Genomic DNA, 20,651 nt, shown 5'->3' on the forward strand with positions numbered 1-20,651 from the left:
AAAAGTAGGGGGGATAGACTGCATCCCTGCATCGTTCGTGGTATTCCATTCTTATCGTTGTCTATTGGGTTTTATACATATTGTATATTACCTGCCTTTCCCTATAGCTTACTACAATTTTTCTCAGACTTTCGAACATCTTGCACGATTCCACACTGTCGAACGCTTTTTCCAGTTCGACAAATCTTATGACCGTATCTTGATCTTTATTCAGTCTTGGTTCCATTATCAAGCGGAACGTCGCAACTATCTCTGGTGCCTTTGCCTTTTCAAAAACTAAACTGATCGCCATCTAAGAGATTCTCAATTTTCTTTTCCATTCTTCTGTATACGAGGGTCGTCCACAGAGTAAGTTCCGTTTGTTTATATAAAATAAATGTGTACAGATACAGACAAAATATTTATTTTACAAAAGCCTACAAATGTTAAACTACTTTTATACATAGCTTCCGAAATTTTGAAGGTACTTGTTATATCGTGGCACAAGTTTTTGTATGCCTTCTTCATAGAAGGTTTCCGCCTGTGTATTCAACCATGTGGTAATATGTTCTTTCGGCTCGTCATCATCGTTGATGTGTTGACAGGTTTTAGGTGTAAGAAGAGATGAAAGTCGCTAGCAGTGAGGTCCAGGCTGTAAGGAATATGATCAAACGTGTCCCAGTGAAATTCCCGTAAGAGTTCAAATGGTTCAAATGGCTCTGAGCACTATGGGACTCAACTGCTGTGGTCATAAGTCCCCTAGAACCTAGAACTACTTAAACCTAACTAACCTAAGGACATCACACACATCCATGCCCGAGGCAGGATTCGAACCTGCGACCGTAGCGGTCGTGCGGTTCCAGACTGTAGCGCCTTTAACCGCTCGGCCACACCGGTCGGCCCCGTAAGAGTTGTTTGGTCACATTCGCCGTGTGAGGTCGGGCATTATCGTGGAAAAAAACAACACGTTTTGACAGTAATCCTCGGCGCTTGTTCTGTATTGCGCGGCGCAGTTTCTTAATGGTCTCGCACTAACCGTGTGCATTGGTTGTCTGGTCTCGTGGTAAAAAATCAATCAGCAAAATGCCTTTTTTGTCTCAAAAAATGGCGCACATGACTTTTCGAAGCAAGATTTGCTTAGGCATAACCTTTGTTGGCTATGAAGTGTGCCTCCATTCCACTGATTACCGTTTTGTTTCAGGGGTGTCGTACGATACCCATGTTTCATCCCCCATGACTATCCGAGAAAGAAAAACATCGCGTTCTTCAATGTAGTGCGTCAAAATCTGAAATGCGCTGCTCATCCGTTGCTTTTTGTGTTGTTCAGTAAGAATTTTGGTTACCCAACGTGAGCAAAGTTTTCTAAATGTCAGTTTTTCAGTGACAATTTCATGAATTAGTGATTGTGAGATTTGCAGAACTTCCATAACTAGGGCACTAAGTATAAACTTACGGTTGTACTTAATCTTCTCTTCAATTGTGTGAACCAGTTCATAAGTAACCACAGACTGGCGTCCACTTCGTTCTTCATCGTGCACTTGATCACGTCCTCCATTGAACAGTCTGACATATTTTCTAACCATTGAATCACTCATAGCATTTTGCCCATGAACCTTGCAGATTTGCCGATGAATTTCTTTTGGTTTAACTTTCTTTGCATTTAGAAAACGAATCACAGATCTGATTTCACACGCGGCGGCATTTTCAATTACGGCTGACACGATAAAGAAGCACTACAAAGCACACGTCGGCAGCAGCGATCTGAAAATGGCGTACATGTCTTCTCCTTGAGTCAGAGTAACTACCGCGCATGCTCGGAACAGCGATCGTAGCGCTGTCGCGGATAGAAATAGAAACGGAGCTTACTTTGTGGACGACCCTCGTATTATTATAGTCAGTAAGTTTGATCCATGAGATGTTAAGTTGATTATGTGATAGTTCTCGCACTGATCAGCTCATGCTATCTTCAGTATTGTGTCTTTGATGTTCCACCCCGAGTCTGATGTTATGCCGGCAGTCTCATAGATTATACACACCAGCTTGATAGTTGTTTGGTTGTGACTCAACCGCAATGATTTAGAAATTTTGATGCAGCGATATCTATCGCTTTTGCCTTTTCCATGGTGGAAGAAGTAAGGAGGATATAAAAAGTAGACTAGTAGAGACAAAAAAGGCATTCCTGGCCAAGAGAAGTCTGATATCTGCTATCAAACGCAGGCCTTACTTTGAGGAATAAATCTATGAGAACATGCGTTTGGTGCAAAACATAGGATGATAGTGATTCATGGCCTGTGGGAAAACTGGGACAGAAGAGAATCGATGAATTTGAGATGTAGTGCTACAGAAGGACTTTGAATATTAGGTGGACTGGTTAAGATAAGGAATGAGGAGGTTCTCCGTAGAATCTGTGAGGAAATGAATATATGGAAATCACTGACAAACAAGTGACAGGCTGATAGGGCTTATATTAAGATATCAGGGAATAACTTCCTTGGTACTAGAGGGGAAAAGTTGTAGAGGAAGACAGAGGTTGGAATACATACAACTAATAACTGAGGACTGATGTTGCAAGTGATACTCTTATGACAAGTCCTAAGCGGTGGGACAGACTTTTTGAAACTGTCTATATCGTTACATAGTTTAAGGACTCAGGTATCACATCCTGTAGCTAATCACCTTCGTGGGCCCTTGTTTAGGAGCAATTGGCCAAAATTTTGACAGACTGTATGCGTTGTGTAATGGTTAAGGTGCTGTCCTCAAATTCGAAATAGTTGTAGATTCGAATCTCACCAGGTGCTTTCACTTTCTTTGTTTTCAAATCTTTATCAAATTTACTTTAATCATTGTTTTTGTTCAATGAATTGGTTGAAATATAATTTTTTATTTTTATTCATTTGTCACATCATTTTAATCATTGTTTTAAAGGTAACAAGTGGAAAAAGACAGAGAAAGCAGAATAAGAGCAAACGAAAAAGTTAATATGGTGGTTAAAATGATGTGACATATGAGTAAAAATAAGAAAAATTACATTTAAACTAATTCACTGAAAAAAAAATAATGATCGAAGTCATTCGATGGTGGTTTGAAAATTTAAAAAAATGTCGAAGCACCTGATGAGATTCGAGCTCATAATCTTTCCCATCTGAGGACTGTAACTTAACAATTACCCTACACAGCCAATCTGAGTCACATATCTGTTTTTAAAGCTATAGAGCATCACGCGTTCATATGAATTTCTTTTTAGATAATTACTCGCAAACGACTGCTCGCCAGGGTGATTGGCTGTAGGTGTGATATCTTGGAACTTAACCTACATCATCGTATAGATGGTTTCAAAAGGTCGATCTGGCCACTGGAGACCTCTCCGTGTGAGATGAAGACGTTGGCACAGGAGAGTAATGGAGTCATGAGAAAAGAAATGACTGAAAAAAAAAAAGGAGGAGGCACATGAACAGCAGTTTCGCGCGGAACCTCGATGCACCAGAAACTTCGCTTTGTGGAAGATGAGTCAAGACAAGCAAACTCGCGTCTCACGTTATCGGTAGATAATCGACCGTTTCTGAGAAAACGATAGTCGAAGTTTTTGGGGTATTTTATATGGCTTTTACTTCGTAACTAATTTAGTCGAAGCGTTAGCACAGTGGCTTGCGTCGTGGTTTCATACTTTTACATTCTGTATTTGAAACCTGATTATTGCTTTTATTTTTATTTTTTTCGTCTCTGTACCCATGACCGCAGAAGATTAGTACACGAATGTGTAAAACAATAAGTTAATGAGAAAAATTTGAAATCGTTTTCAGTCAAATTCCTGTTGTGTGGCTTGTCAGTAATATTGGTGATGTTGCGTACTTGTTCCCATTTGGTTTATTACTCATGAAGGAATCAATAAGGGAAACACATCACTGCCGAATTAGTTCTCAAAACGAACAGACAACACTGGAGCATATAGACATATATAATAATTGTATTTCACGTATTGTGAAAACCCAGCTGTAATTTTACAATTAATATAACGCCACTGTATTCCCTAATTTAATAGCGAACATTCTTGCAGTAACCTTCTACGAACATGGATAGGTAAATGAGAACGAAAGAAATCAAATGGAAAAAATAATCTGGTTTCGAGCACGTTGCGCAGAAGTGCAAAGCCACGACGCTGCAAAATGTGCCAACGCTTCAACTGAACTGCAAGCGCGATGAAAGGTATCTTGCGTGGAAAATATTGAATGCCGAGACACGTCCTCCCTTAATTTGACTCCTCTTCCACTGAGCAAAGTTTCTAGAAAATCAGGTTGTGGCACTTGCAGTGTTCTTCTTGTCAGTATACGAAAGGGAATGAATAGCAGCGGTACGAGGTAGCCTCCAGCGTGCATCATACGAGGTGCGACAATAAAGTACTGAGACTGATTTTCTTTGAAAGATGTGGCAACTCTGCAAGCTTGCGTAGGCACAATATCTTTGACCTTGGTCTATAAGATGCTTCTAGTCGATTCAGCTGCTCAGTCATGAGTTGTGCTGTAATAAGTTAACACGTGTTTGTGTCTCTCGTCACGGAAATGGAATTGCATAATATTGTGCAAAGGTATGCCATTTATTTTTGCGTTAAACTGGGTGAAAACGCGACGACAACTTACAGTAAGCTTCAGAAGGCTCTTGGAGAGGAGGTTATGCCGAGAGCTCAAGTTTTTCGTTGGCATAAAATGTTTAGTGAAGGCAGAACGAATGTTGAAGATGAAGACCACAGTGGACGACCATCAACTTCACGGACGGATGTCAACTTGGCCAGGGTGGATGAACTCGTACGATCTGATCGAAGATTATCCGTGAAAATTATTGCAGAAGAACTGAACATTAATCGAGAAATGGTTTGTCTAATAATAAATGAAGACCTGCATCTCGATAATGCGCCATCCCATACTGCTCTGTCAGTACAGCAATTTTTAACCTAAAAAACAAAAATGTCAGTACTACCACAGCCACCTTATTCACCAGATATCGCTGTGTGCGACTTTTTTCTATTTCCAAGAGTCAAAACTACGGTCAAGGGACACCATTTTCAAACAACACAAGATGTCCAAAAAGCTGTGACGAGGGTCTTGGAGGATATTACAGAAGATGAGTTCTTGAAATGTTACCATCAACGGCAGAAGCGCTGATAAAAGTGTGTGCAATCAGAAGGGCACTACTTTGAGGGAGACAACTCTAAACTTCACCAAAACGGCAAGCAACATTTTTTTTAACATGTCTCATTACTTTATTGTCACACCCCATATAGTGGCATACGGAATACGTACAGCTTGTACACCAATGAGCCAAAACACTATGAACACTGGCTACCGTGAGGTTGAATGCCTCCCACTGGTGTTGCGGGCACGTAAAGCAGTAAGGAAAGAATGTGAGCGGAAGAGAGACGAATGGGCAGTCATTGTAGCAAAGATACGGGCCACAAATGCTGAAATCCAAGGATATAAGCGGTTTCGACACAAGGCACATTGTTGTAGCGCTGCAGCTGGAATCGAGAATCTATGAAACGGCGAAGCTGTTCGCCTGTTGGTGTACTTCTATCGTGAGCAGCTATGGAAAGTGGTTGAAGGATGGTGGAATGATGCGTAGACCATATGGTACTGGACGACCACCTCTCTTCGCAAAACGTAGAGATTGGAGGATCCCCCACTGTGGAATCAAGGACAGGCAGCAATCTGTGGCAGATGTGACGACAGAGTAAAACACTGGTGCTGGCATAAGCGTTTCAGAGCACAGCGTTTAGAGACCATTGTTGAACATGGAGCTCCACCTCACACGACTCCTACATGATACTGTGTTGACCCAATGACAGTTAGTTTGTTGGTTGCGTGTTCCATTGATCAATCGCACGGTATGGCAGCCGTTATGATGTGGAAGGTGTCAAGTGCACAAGCAATGCACAAATGAAACAAGATTTTTTAATATATATATATATATATATATATATATATATATATATATATATATGTATATATATTACAGAGTTAAAAGATTAATATTTCTATTATTTACCCCATTCCCTTAAATAGCTCAAGATGCGTATACTATATTTATAGACTTACATACTCTTATTCAAGAATTCATCTATGGTATAGAAGGAGTTGTCAAGGAGATATGATTTCAATTTATTTTTGAAGCTATTACTGCTGTCTGTCAGACATTTTATTTCATCTGGTAATTTGTCGAAAACTTTTATAGCAGCGTATTTTACCCCTTTCTGTGCCAAACACAGGTTCAGTTAAGGACAGTGTAAGTCTTTCTTTTTTCTAGTATTATAATCATGGATGTCCCTGTTGTTTTAAACTGGTCCATGTTATTGAGAACAAATTTCATTAGTGAGTAAATGTACTGTGAGGCTGTTGTAAGAGTTCCCAATCTTTTAAAAAGATGCCTACAGGATGTGCGACTATGAACCCCACACATTATTCTAACCACTTTCTTTTGAGCAGTGAATACTTTTTGTCTAAATGTTGAGTTACCCTAAAATATTATTCTGTATGACATCAGAGAGTGAAAGTATGCAAAGTATGTTAGCTTACTAATTTCTACATCCTCAAAATTGGCAATTATTCTGATTGCAAAAGTTGCTGAACCTAATGGCTTTAGAAGATCCAAAATTTTAATTTTCCAATTAAGATTCTCACCTGTATGTACACCCAAATACTTAGTATGCTCTACCCTGTCCACTGACTTCTGTTGATGTATTATATTTATTGAAGGAACTGTACTTTTTGCAGCAGAAAATTGGATGTACTGTGTTTTTTCAAAGTTTAGAGCAAGCCCATTTGCAGAAAACCCATTAATGACTTTTCCAGAGACATTATTTGTATAATTTTCAATTGGAGTTTCTTTTACTGAATTAATAATGATGCTTGTTTCATCAGCAGACAGTGTCGGTTCAGCTTTCTGTTTCAGATAGGAAGGGAGGTCGTTCACATATATCAAGAACAGAAGAGGACCCATGACTGAACCCTGTGGAACACCTAATCTAATTTCATCCCAGTTACATGAAGTGGCAATCTTATTTAAATCACGTGACCCGTATGAGGAAACTTTTTGTTTCCTGTTCTGTAGGTATGACTTAAACCGCTCATATGCTATTGCATTTATACCATAGAATTGTAATTTCTGTAACATAATGGCATGGTTCACACAATCAAATGCTTCAGACAAGTCACAGAAAATTCCTATTGGTGCCATTTTACTATTTAAAGACTCTATTATGTCGACAGTGAAATTGTATATTGCTGTCTCAGTGGAACAGCATTTTTGAAATCTGAACTGTGATTTAGTAAGTATCCCATTACTGTTGAGATGGGTAACCACTCTTGAGTACATTACTTTCTTGAAGAGTTTTGAAAATGCTGTAAGCAAGGATTCATAGTCAGTTGTGACTGCAGTGGGCGCAGCATCGATGAGTTTTCGCCATGTGTCGATAGAAACGTGTCGCCTGTAGAATGAATCTCATTTCAGCTCGATGTTTGGGTCCTAACACACCGTCATCCAGGCGAATGGTTCACGTAACAGATGCACGTCGGTGAGAGCAGAATTATGATATGGGGTACATTTAGTTGGGCTTCCATGGGGTCTGTGTTGGTAATGGGAGGCATTACCTCAACAGTGAACCGCGCGAGCGTTATTGCGGCCCACCTACATTGTTTCCTGCTTGGAGACTCCCTCTATGGCGATGTCATCTTTCGGCAGGATAATTGTCCTTGTTGCAAGGTCACTATAGTGAATTCACATTGATGTCTCGACCAGCAAATGTGCCTGATCTGTACCCATTCGGACACATATCTGGCGCCAGCTGTGTGCCTGTAAACCACCACCCCGTAATTTGTGGGAACTGCTTGTGCTGTGCATGGACATTCCTTCACAAAAGAAGACGAAGAAAATATTCCAGAATCGTAACGAGAAAAGCTGTTACCATGAGTAACATAAAAGTAGATATCTTAAGTGTTGCGAAACAACTCAAATCAATTGAGAAAGGCAAGTCTTCCGGTCGAGATGGTATACCAATCAGGTTCCTTTCAGAGTATGCAGACACCATAGCGCCTTTCTTAGCAATCATATACAACCGCTCACTTGACGAAAGGTCTGTTCCTAAGGACTGCAAAGTAGCACAGAAAGAAAGCAAGAAAGGAAATAGGAGTAAATCGTTGAATTACAGACCCATAGCACTGACGTCAGTTTGCAGTAGGATTTTGGAGCATATACCGTACTTTAACATTATGAATCACCTTGAAGAAAATGAGTTATTCATACATAACCAACACGGTTTCAGAAAATATCGTTCTTGTGCAACACAGCTAGCTCTTTATTCCCATGAAGGAATGAGTGTTGTCGACAAGGGATCACAGATCGATTCCATATTCTTAGATTTCCAGAAGGCTTTTGATACCGTTCCTCACAAGCGACTATTAATCAAATTGCGTGCATATGGAGTATCGTCTCAGTTGTGTGACTAGATTGTGATTTCCTCTCAGAGAGGTCGCAGTTCGTAGTGATACATGGTAAATCATCGAGTAGAACAGAAATGATATCTGGCGTTCCGCAAGGTAGTGTCATAGGCCCTCTGCTGTTTCCGATTTGCATAAATGATCTAGGTGATCTAGGTGATCTGAGCAGCCCCCTTAGATTATTTGCAGCTGATGGTGTAATTTACCGTCTAGTAAAATCATCAGACGATCAATTCCAATTACAAAATGATCTAGAGAGAATTTCTGTATGGTGCGAAAAGTGGCAACTGGCAGTAAACAAGGAAAAGTGCGAGGTCATCCACATGGGTACTAAAAGAAATACGATGAATTTTGGGTATACGATAAATTGCACAAATCTAAGGGCTGTCAATTCGAGTAAATACCTAGGAATTACAATTAAGAGCAACTTAAATTGGAAAGGGCACATAGATAATATTGTGGAGAAGGCGAAACGAAGACTGCGCTTTGTTGACAAAACACTTAGAAGATGCGACAAACCCACTAAAGAGAGAGCCTACATTACATCTGTCCGTCCTCTGCTGGAATATTGTTGCGCGGTATGGGATCCTTACCAAGTAGGATTGACGGAGGATATCGAAGAAGTGCAAAGAAGGGTGGCTCGTTTCGTGTTATCGCGCAACAGGCGTGAGAGTGTCACTGGTATGATAAGCGAGTTGGAGTGGCAGTCACTGAGAGAAAGGCACTTTGCGGCGAGATTTATTTACGAAATATTCTCTTCCGAATGCGAAAATATTTTGTTGACACGCACCTACATAGGGAGAAATGATCATCATAATAAGAGAAATCAGAGCTCGAACGAAAAGATTTAGTTGTTCGTTTTTCCCAAGCGCCACTCGAGAGTGGAATGGTAGAGAAGTAGTATGAAAATGGTTCGATGAACCCTCTGCCAGGCGTTTAAGTGTGAATTGCAGAGTAACCTGGAATCCTGTCAAGGATCGATACTGTATTATGTCTGCGTAGTGGGCCAACACGCTGTTCAAGTGGTGTTCATAATGTTTCGGCTCATCGGTGTAGATTTGCTTCAAATGGTTCAAATGGCTCTGAGCACTATGGGACTTAACATCTATGGTCATCAGTCCCCTAGAACTTAGAACTACTTAAACCTAACTAACCTAAGGACATCACACAACACCCAGCCATCACGAGGCAGAGAAAATTCCTGGCCCCGCCGGGAATCGAACCCGGGAACCCGGGTGTGATATGCGAGAACGCTACCGCACGACCACGAGCTGCGGAAATAGATTTGCTGGGGGCTACGGTGAGGCAGTGGGTGGTACCAACCTTGCGGGTCCGGCGGCGCGGGCTTCATGTGCCAACGCACGGGCTGCAGCAGCAGCGCGGCGACCACGCTGTGCAGTGAGAGACCTCCGATGATAAGGGCGGCGCCCGAGGTGCTGTAGTTGCGCAGCAGCAGCGTCACCAGCTGCGGCATCACCACCGGGCCCAGACCCATCAGCGAGATGGACACCCCGGCCGCGCGGCTGCGCAGCTCCTTGAAGTACGAGTTGAACGCCAGGCTCAGCGCCGCCGTCAGCATCTGGTTCCCCACCGCTGTGGGACAGCACCGCGCCAGTGTGACCAACAGGACGAAGAGTGAACAGACAGGCACTCAGCGCAAGACTAGGTTTCCGCTGAAGTTCTTCACTGGTTGCTTCGAAATTTTGACACAACGTTGCATGCGAACATGCACATCTTTTATGTTCCTAATTTTTAATACACTACTGGCCATTAAAATTGCTACACCAACAAAAAATGTAGATGATAAACGGGTATTCATTGGACAAATATCTTATACTAGAACTGATTACATTTTCGCGCAATTTGTGTGCATAGATCCTGAGAAATCAGTACCCAGAACAACCACCTCTGGCCGTAATAACGGCCTTGATACGCCTGGGCATTGAATCAAACAGAGCTTGGATGGTGTGTACAGGTACAGCTGCCCATGCAGCTTCAACACGATACCACAGTTCATCAAGAGTAGTGACTGGCGTATTGTGACGAGCCAGTTGCTCGGCCACCATTGACCAGACGTTTTCAGTTGGTGAGAGATCTGGAGAATGTGCTGGCCAGTGCAGCAGTCTAACATTTTCTGTATCCAGAAAGGCCCGTACAGGACCTGCAACATGCGGTCGTGCATTATCCTGCCGAAATGTAGGTTTTCGAAGGGATCGAATGAAGGGTAGAGCCACGGGTCGCAACACATCTGAAATGTAACGTCCACTGTTCAAAGTGCCGTCAATGCGAACAAGAGGTGACCGAGACGTGAAACCAGTGGCATCCCGTACCATCACGCCGGGTGATACGCCAGTATGGCGATGACGAATACACGCTTCCAATGTGCGTTCGCCGCGATGTCGCCAAATACGGATGCGACCATGATGATGCTGTAAACAGAACCTGGATTCATCGGAAAAAATGACGTTTTGCCGTTCGTCCACCCAGGTTCGTCGTTGAGTACACCATCGCAGACGCTCCTGTCTGTGATGCAGCGTCAAAGGTAACCGCAGCCATGGTCTCCGAGCTGATACTCCACGCTGCTGCAAACGTCGTCGAACTGTTGGTGCAGATGGTTGTTGTCTTGCAAACATCCCCATCTGTTGACTCAGGGATCGAGACGTGGGTGCAAGATTCGTTGCAGCCATGCGGATAAGATGCCTCTCATCTCGACCGCTAGTGATACGAGGCCGTTGGGATCCAACACGGTGTTCCGTATTACCCTCCTGAACCCACCGACTCCGTATTCTGCTAACAGTCATTGGATCTCGACTAACGCGGGCAGCAATGTCGCGATACGATAAACCGCAAAGGCGCTAGGCTACAATCCGACCTTTATCAAAGTCGGAAACGTGATGGTACGCATTTCTCTTCCTTATATGAGGCATCACAACAACGTTTCACCAGACAACGCCGGTCAACTGCCGTTTGTGTATGAAAAATCGGTTGGGAACTTTTCTCATGTGAGCACGTTGTAGGTGTCGCCACCGGCACCAACCTTGTGTGAATACTCTCCAAAGCTAATCATTTGCATATCACAGCATCTTTTCCCTGTCGGTTAAATTTCCCGTCTGTAGCACGTCATCTTCGTTATGTAGCAATTCTAATAGCCAGTAGTGTATATATAACATATAAATAAACTTGTGCAGTGTAAAGGAGAAATGTTGTTACCAAAATTCTCGAAAAATTCTTGACCGATTTGGTTGGTTGTTGGATTTGGGGGAGGGGACCAGTGAACAAGATTTTGAAATTTTGGAAAATTGGGCTAATTTCCTGTGGGACCAAACAGCTAAGGTCATCGATCCCCCGGGTTACACATTACTTAATATAATTTAAACTAAATTACGCTAAGGACAACACACACATCCATGCCCGAGGGAGGACTCGAATCTCCGACGGAGGAAGCCGCGAGAACCGTGGCAAGGCGCATGAGACAGCGCGGGTAACCCGCGTGGCATACAGCAAGATCATCGGTCTCATCGGATTAGGGAAAGATGGGAAAGGAATTAGCCGTGCCCTTTCAAAGGAATCATCCCGGAATTTGCCTTGAGCGATTTAGGGAAATCACGGAATACCTAAATCAGGATGGCCGAACGCGGCTTTGAACCGTCGTCCTCCCGAATGCTAATCACTTCGCCAGCACGCTCGATCTAGACCGATTTACTTAAGACTTTCACAGGTTACTCTAATAAACGTTTCGAATAGGATATATTTGTTTCAATACAAACAACAGTACACAAGTTTTCTGTTAAAACCGATTGCGAAAAAGTAAATTTTCTGGTGTAAAGGTGTGCGGTTCTGTTTCCGTTTTCGCAGCCAGTTTTAGCTACCATACCAGGGCATTCAAACAATATGACAAACTGTATCTCGCATATAAATTTTTTCTCGTTATGTGCTCGTGTTTTAAACATAAATTGTTTACGCAAGAAAGTGCTGTTTTGTTTTCTTCCTCGCAAACGGTTTTCACAAAAACCAGGAAAGTTGTATTTGTGGATTATTGAAAATGGTGGTTTGTTCAAATGGTTCAAATGGCTCTAAGCACTATGGGACTTAACATCTGAGGTCATCAGTCCCCTAGACTTAGAACTACTTAAGCCTAACTAACCTAAGGACATGACAAACACCCATGCCGGAGGCAGTATTCGAACTTGCGACCGCAGCAGCAGCGCGGTTCCGGACTGAAGCGCCGAGAACCGCTCGGCCACAGCGGCCGGCGATGGTTTGTTGGGTGCTCAACATCGTGGTCCAAATCTTTCCATTTCTAGCCTCAGCACTTCCCAAGTGATGATGGGATGATGAGGACAACACAAACACCCAGTCCCCAGGCGGAGAAAAGCCTCAACCCGGCCGGGAACCGAACCTGGTATCCCGTGATCCAGAGGCAGCGACGCTAGCCACTAGCCCACGAGCCACGGACCTGGATTATTGGCTTATGATTACTACTACTGCTACTACGGAATCTGCATTTACAGTAACAATAAACAACGCTCAACGTCAGAGGGATGGGGAGAAGATATGGACGAAGAGATGAGAGGAAGTGGATATAGAGAGAGAAAATGAGAAGATGGGCAGAGGGCAGGAGGAGATGGAAAGAGAGTGGGGGGTGGGGGGGGGGAGGTAAAGAAGATGAACATAGGCAGGGTGGTGGAGTTGAAGAACAGAGGGGGGGGAGGGGGAGGTCATGGACAAAGGTAGTTGCAGGTGGAGATGTACAGAGGCAAGGCGGAGAAGAAGATTAGGATGTATGCCTAACTTCCATACATATTAGAAACGTGTGCCTCGTCTTTCCTTGTTTTCCCATTCAACTAGACTGTCACAGCAGTGTGTTTCACACATCATCGGATCGAAATCGACGTCGTCTTTCCAGATGCACTAATTTTTTTCCCAGCATTGTAGTTGTTACGTTCAGCTCTACAATGAGTGCCAAAAATATTATGCTTTGAATTCTGGTTTTATAAAATATGCAGGGTGTTTCGGAATTCCTGCTACAGTCTTGTAGTGTTTGAAGAGGCGACTTAGTAGTTAAAGGTTTAATAAGGAAGCCCTGTCCAAAAATGTACCGTTTGGATATAAAATAAGTTTGAAGATCGCCTCAATTTCAAATTTCCTGCCGGACAGTACGGTATATATTGGAAGAGCTACACAACGCATGTATCGAAATCGTTTTCCGGATTGAAGACGTTAAACCAACAACAGGCATCTTCTCCAAACGGTGCTCCAGACGCCATGTTTATTTTGGCATATTTAGCTGTTTAGTATTGTAGCTTGCATGCAGTATGCCATTTCAAGATAATGGCGCATTGAACATTTATCACAGGCACGTCACCCTTCTGCTGTATACCGAAAGACCGGCCGGGGTTGCCGAGCGGTTCTAGGCGCTACAGTCTGGAACCGCGCGACCGCTACGGTCGCAGGTTCGAATCCTGCCTCAGGCATGGATGTGTGTGATGTCCTTAGGTTAGTTAAGTTTAAGTAGTTCTACGTTGTAGGGGACTGATGACCTCAGAAGTTGAGTCCCATAGTGCCCAGAGCCATTTGAACCATTATGCCGAAAAATAGTGGAGATTTTAGAGGGTACCACGAGAAAAATAAACTTCAGATGGAAATCGGTGTCCGAAATCGTCACACATCGAGACAACAGAGCATTGCTTTATAGGAGACACGGCCTTTCTACGCAGCAGCTAGCTCGATCTGCTCCACTGGTGATCCTGGCAATCAGTCCCAACCACTGAATAACAAACAACATTGCGAGATGTTCCGCCTACGGTACGTCAGTGCACAAAGTCACGTTTCCTATCGGAGGGATGGGCTCCTGGCAGGCGCCACTCCCTATAACTTCGGCGCTCTGTAACGTCGTTGGATGACGGGGACACGGTTTCCTATACTCGATTTGTTCCTCAAGACCCCCTCTAAAACCCCTCGGAGTTTGTAGCAATACCCTGTAGACCACCCTAAGACTCCGACAGAACTGGTTTCTGTTTGGTTTGCTCTCTTCAGTTTGTCTATGATGTATTTGTCTTGGTAGAACTTATGGCTCTCAGTAAGCCTTCTTGGTGCCACTTTGTTGATCTGCCAAAGAGGATCTCCCATAAACACACAGTGATCGGAATCACTATGTCTGGCTGCCACTTGCTTCTGGGCATGGGAAAGTTCCTTTCAGAACGGCCAGACTCCTTCGACAAGCTGCTTTTAGAGGCGTGTTTGTAGTATTTGTTCCGCGCTGCCACACTCGTTCTTCATAGACCGCCATATTCTGTGTCCAAGTGGCTGGTCTATGATTGTTCACAGGTTGACGTATTTAGTAACAGAGCCCACTTGCAACAGCAGTGGAAACGATGGTATTAAAAGCGTGACGAAGCGCTCAGTCACTCCGGAAGGTTTTTTGGTAGACTACATGTACCTGGCAACACACTGCTGTGACTGTCTAGTTGAGTGGAAAAAAAGGAAATACAAGGCACACGTTTCTAATATGTATGGAAGTTGGGCATACATCCTAATCTTCTTCTCCGCCTTGCCTCGGTACATCTTAAGTGAGTTTGAATTTGGTGTTATAGTCGTCGCATGAGCGATGGGACACAGCACCTCCGAGGTAGTGATGAAGTAGGGATTATCCCTTATGACCATTTCACGAGTGTACCGTGAATATCTGGAGTCCGGTAAAACATCAAATCTCCGACATCGCTGCGGCTGGAAAAAGATCCTGCAAGAACGGGACCGATGACGATTGAAGAGAATCGTTCAACGTTACAGAAGTGCAGCCCTACCACAAATTGCTGCAGATTTCAATGTTGGGCTATCAACAAGTCTAGCGTGCGAACCATTCAACGAAACATCATCGATATGGGCTTCCGAAGGTAAATTCATGTTCCCTTGATAACTGCACAACACAAAGCTTTATGCCTCGCTTGAGTTCGTCAACACCGACTGGATGTTTCCCACTGTCTTGTTTTCGCAGCACGGGAATTCTATGACAGCACGTTGCTTCTGACGAACGTCAAGTGTAGCAGCCATCTTGAAGACATGCTGTGACGGCGCCACTCACGGGAACAGGTTGAATTAAGTTTGAAAACAAGCGGGAAGGATGTACCTACACACTGTGAAACTTTCACACATACAGAATGAAAACTGTATTTTTAGAAAAATAGTGTGCATTTCTTTTAGAGTGACCCTCGTAGTACAAATTGCTCATAACCAGTGTTTAGAAGGTAAGAATCAAATTCTATCGGTGATTTATTAAATATAAAGAAATAAATCTCTGTTGTTCTTATGAATTCATGATCGTTGGCAATTATGTATGTGATTTTTATGAAAAATAGCTGAAAGTAATGATGGATATGAACATGGTTGGTAAATTTTGAGGGTTTGTTTGATATGAGTAGATGTTCCGTGAAACAAGAAAGGGGACAGGTTTTTGGAAAGTGTTTCGAATCTGGAAGGGATTGAGTGGATTAGAAGAGGCGCCTGAAGCAAGCTCTTAATGGTGAGGATAGCTGTGGAGGCGAGAAGACGAAGACGATGGAGAGTGCGTTCAATCCACAAGATCTTTGAGCGGAGTTCAAGGTAGAGGTAACGTCTGAAATATATTTAGGAAATGGTATGGAGAGTATGCAGATGTATGTATGTCAGATGTGCTGATACAAGCTTTGTAAAGTACTTTGACTGGAGATCAGGGACAAAATGATACGATGTTTGGTGCCAAGAATGTATGGTGTTCAATGTGGAGGAGGGTGTGGGCTGCCGGCCGATGTGACCGAGCGGTTCTAGGCGCTATAGTCTGGAACCGCGCGACCGCTACGGTCGCAGCTTCGAATCCTGCCTCGGGCATGGGTGTGTGTGATGTCCTTAGGTTAGTTAGGTTTAAGTAGTTCTAAGTCTTGGGGACTGATGACCTTAGAAGTTAAGTCCCGTAGTGCTCAGAGCCATTTGAACATTTTTTGGATGTGGGCTGTATTGTTAGTTAAGATTTGTGTAGGGAAAGGTGTGTCGTATTCAAGGATTTGTAGAAGAAATCGTGTTCTGGAGGATTATAAATTAAGTTTACGTTTGAGCAGAAGGGGACGAGTGGAATGAAGTTTTTGTACGTGTGAAGGCGGGTTAAGTAATGAAATGCAATGTTCGGCTACTTATAAGTTAAGTTTTAGTCTTTTGTGGACTTTCTGTTCCCCAGTTAGTGATGTATCTTACTAATTTGCTACTGAAGGTTATTTTAATATACATTAGTTAAATGCTGCAGATTTTTTGTTAAAACCTTTAACTGTCAAAATCAGTATTTAGAAAAGGGTGATTACGGACTTCTTCAGATGAGGGTGCATACATGCTTGTCTATATGAAGAGGATAAGTAAGACCCCTAGTCATTTCAGTGTTAACATCCTTAAGGAAATGTCGACTAAGTGTTTTACTTATTGCACTGCATGTTTGTGTCCTGATCTGAAGATGGCAGTTGAAACTAGTAATCGCTGTTTTCTATATTACGACCTTGGCAAATTAAAAATGAAGAAACTCAACCCCGCCTAAAGAGGCGTTGAAGGCCCAATGGTACCGAAAGACCTCCGCTTTATCCTCACCCCACAGGTGTCACCGGATGCGGATATGGAGGAGCATGGGGTTAGCACACAGTTCTCCCAGCCGTTGCCAATTTCGTCATCGGAGCCGCCATCCAGTAGCTCCTCAATTGGACTCACAAGACTTCAGTGCACCCCGCTTTCCAACTCGGCAGACTGGACAGCATGCGGTAGACCCAGACGGTGACCCATCCAAGTGCTAGCCAAGCCCGACATCGCTTAACTTCGGTGATTTGACGGGAGCTGGAGTTACAACTGCGGCAAGGCCATTGACTTGGTAAATAAAGGATTTAATAAAAAATCTACAGCATTCAAGTTTACAGGACGCGCTCCCCCATTCCAGCTACGTCGGGTAATTGTCGTTGTTGTGGTCTTCAGTCCTGAGACTGGTTTGATGCAGCTCTCCATGCTACTCTACCCTGTGCAAGCTGCTTCATCTCCCAGTACTTACTGCAACCTACATCCTTCTGAATCTGCTTAGTGTATTCACCTCTTGGTCTCCCTCTACGATTTTTACCCTCCACGCTTCCCTACAATACTAAATGCCGGCCGAAGTGGCCGTGCGGTTAAAGACGCTGCAGTCTGGAACCGCAAGACCGCTACGGTCGCAGGTTCGAATCCTGCCTCGGGCATGGATGTTTGTGATGTCCTTAGGTTAGTTAGGTTTAACTAGTTCTAAGTTCTAGGGGACTAATGACCTCAGCAGTTGAGTCCCATAGTGCTCAGAGCCATTTGAACCATTTGAACAATACTAAATTGGTGAGCCCTTGATGCCTCAGAACATATCCTACCAACCGATCCCTTCTTATAGTCAAGTTGTGCCACAAATTTCTCTTCTCCCCAATCCTATTCAATACCTCCTCATTAGTTATATGATCTACCCATCTAATCTTCAGCATTCTCCTGTAGTACCGCATTTCCAAAGCTTCTATTCTCTTCTTGTGTAAACTAGTTATCGTCCATGTTTCACTTCCATACGTGGCCACACTCCATACAAATACTTTCAGAAACGACTTCCTGACACTTAAATCTATACTCGATGTTAACAAATTTCTCTTCCTCAGAAACGCTTTCCTTGTCATTGCCAATCTACATTTTATATCCTCTCTACTTCGACCAACATCAGTTATTTTGCTCCCCAAATAGCAAAACTCCTTTACTACTTTAAGTGTCTCATTTCCTAATCTAATTCCCTCAGCATCGCCCGACTTAATTCGACTACATTCCATTATTCTCGTTTTGCTTTTCTTGATGTTCGTCTTATATCCTCCTTTCAAGACACTATTCATTCCGTTCAACTGCTCTTCCAAGTACTTTGCTGTCTGTGACAGAATTACAATGTCATCGGCGAACCTCTAAGTTTTTATTTCTTCTCCATGGATTTTAATTCCTACTCCGAATTTTTCGTTTCCTTCACTGCTTGCTCAATATACAGATTGAATAACATCGGGGAGAGGCTACAACCCTGTCTCACTCCCTTCCCAACCACTGCTTCCCTTTCGTGCCCCTCGACTCTTATAACTGCCATCTGCTTTCTGTGCAAATTGTAAATAGCCTTTCGCTCCCTGTATTTTACCCGTGCCACCTTCAGAATTTCAAAGATAGTATTCCAGTCAACATTGTCAAAAGCTTTCTCTAAGTCTTCAAATGATAGAAACGTAGGTTTGCCTTTCCTTAATCGGGTAATTACAATATTTTAATTTGTTGGACGGTAATAAATAGTTAGGCAGAAGTCAGAAAGTCGAACGGTGTGCCTGATTCCTCCAGTAATTATTATCAAGGTTTTGGCAACGTTTATTCTGAAGAGGCAATGGCTCCAACAGGAGATGTATTGGTTGAGATCACCAGTGAAGGACTTTCAGAAAGGGGGGGGGGAGGAATACGAAATATGTCCACGTAAGGTATGTCACCAACATCAAAATTGTGTGATCGTTCCAAGTATTAGTATTATCTGGAGGAAACAGAAGAAACAGTGTATTTAAGACTTCCTGTTTTAGAACAGGTAGAGCGTGATATTAACTTAATTTGCAGCGGAGGGACGACTTACAGGTGATGATGCTGTAAGTGATGAGGAAATGCGTGAAGCTGTAGGCCCAGCTGGTGAGAATGACGCCCGAGGAGGACAGCAGGCCGCCCGTTATCGCCACCTTGCGGTAGCCGAAGCGGCGCAGCATCGGACCGCTGAACAGGCCTGCAACAAACACAGTACCACTCAGTCACTCAAAGTGGATATCGTTAAATAGTTTTCATGAATTCCCTCCTAGTGTGGGAGGCAATTCCTACGCAGAGTCCAAGGCAGCCTATGTAAGAAAATACACTTAAAGTAAAAAAAAAAAGGACGTACCAGGAAGGTATTATCCGAATGGGTAGGTGTGATGTAAATGTACAGACAAACAAATGATTATAGTTTCAGAAAAACTGGATGATTTATTGAAGAGAAAGAGATTCATGAATTGAACAAATCAGTAATGCATTGGTCAACCTCTGGACCTCAAGCATGTAGTTGTTCGGATGGCATTGATTGATAGAGTTGTTGGATCTACTCCTGGAGGAGATCGTGCCAAATTCTGTCCAATTGGCGTGTTAGATCGTCGAAGTCCCGAACTGGCTGGAAGGCCCTGTCCCTAATGATCCAGTTGGGGAGAGATCTGGCAGGTTGCTGGCCAAGGTAGTGTTTGACAAGCACGAAGACAAGCAATAGAAATTCTCGCCGTGTTCAAAAGGGCATTATTTTGATGAAAAGTAACCCTAAGGCAGATTGCTATGGAGGGCAACAAAACGTGTCATAGAACGTCGTTGATGTAGGGGTGCTGCAAATGGCAACCAAAGTGGTTTTACTACGAAAAGAAATGGCACTGCAGACTACCACTTCTGATTGTTGTGCCATAGGATGGGCGACAGTGAGATTGGTATCCCACCACTGTCCAGGGCGTCTCCAGACTTGTCTTCGTCTAGGAATCTCGTTGACTGGAGTAGAAGTGTTATCAGTGATGAGTCCCATTTCGAGCTGAGCCCCAGTGACCAGCGAAGACGTCTCTGGAAAGGCCCTGGACAATGTTGGGATACCAAACTGACCATCACTCGCCATACAGGCCGACAAAAAGGAGTGATGGGCTGGGGTACCATTTCTTTTCATAGCCTGACCCCTTCAAATGGCTCAAATGGCTCTAAGCACTATGAGACTTAACATCTGAGTTCATCAGTCCCCTAGACTTAGAACTACTTAAACCTAACTTAACCTAAGGACGTCACACACAACCATGCCCGAGGCAGGATTTGAACCCGTGACCGTAGCAGCAGCGCGCTTCCGGACTGAAGAGCCTAGAACCGCTCGGCCACAACGGTCGGCTCTGACCTCTTCGGTTGTCATTCACGTCACTTTTCTACAACAGATGTTGTACGCTCCATTTCGTTGCCCTTCATGGCAAGCAATCCTGTGCTTACAGTTCAGCTAGATAATGCCTGTCCACAACCGGAGAGAATCTGTACTGCTTGTATTCGTGTTTGCAAAACCCTCCCATTGCCTGCGAGATTGCCGGATCTCTCTCCAACTGAGCATACTTGATGGGCAGTGCCCTGCAACCAGCA

At 43.5% G+C, this 20,651-nt stretch overlaps 1 protein-coding gene across 3 annotated transcripts in view; it reads right to left on the reverse strand.

Annotated features, from left to right (window-relative positions):
• Positions 1-20,651, reverse strand: part of LOC124606205 (monocarboxylate transporter 5) — a 163,654-nt gene that overhangs the window by 73,803 nt on the left and 69,200 nt on the right. For all 3 annotated transcript variants that reach the window (XM_047138176.1, XM_047138177.1, XM_047138175.1), the window contains exons 4-5: positions 19,111-19,254; positions 9,786-10,055 (exon numbers count right to left, since the gene is read on the reverse strand). In XM_047138176.1, coding sequence (XP_046994132.1) covers positions 9,786-10,055; positions 19,111-19,254 — 414 coding nt within the window. The remainder of the gene's footprint in view (positions 1-9,785; positions 10,056-19,110; positions 19,255-20,651) is intronic.

The sequence above is a fragment of the Schistocerca americana genome, chromosome 3, assembly GCF_021461395.2.
Source record: "Schistocerca americana isolate TAMUIC-IGC-003095 chromosome 3, iqSchAmer2.1, whole genome shotgun sequence".
NCBI lineage: Eukaryota > Metazoa > Arthropoda > Insecta > Orthoptera > Acrididae > Schistocerca > Schistocerca americana.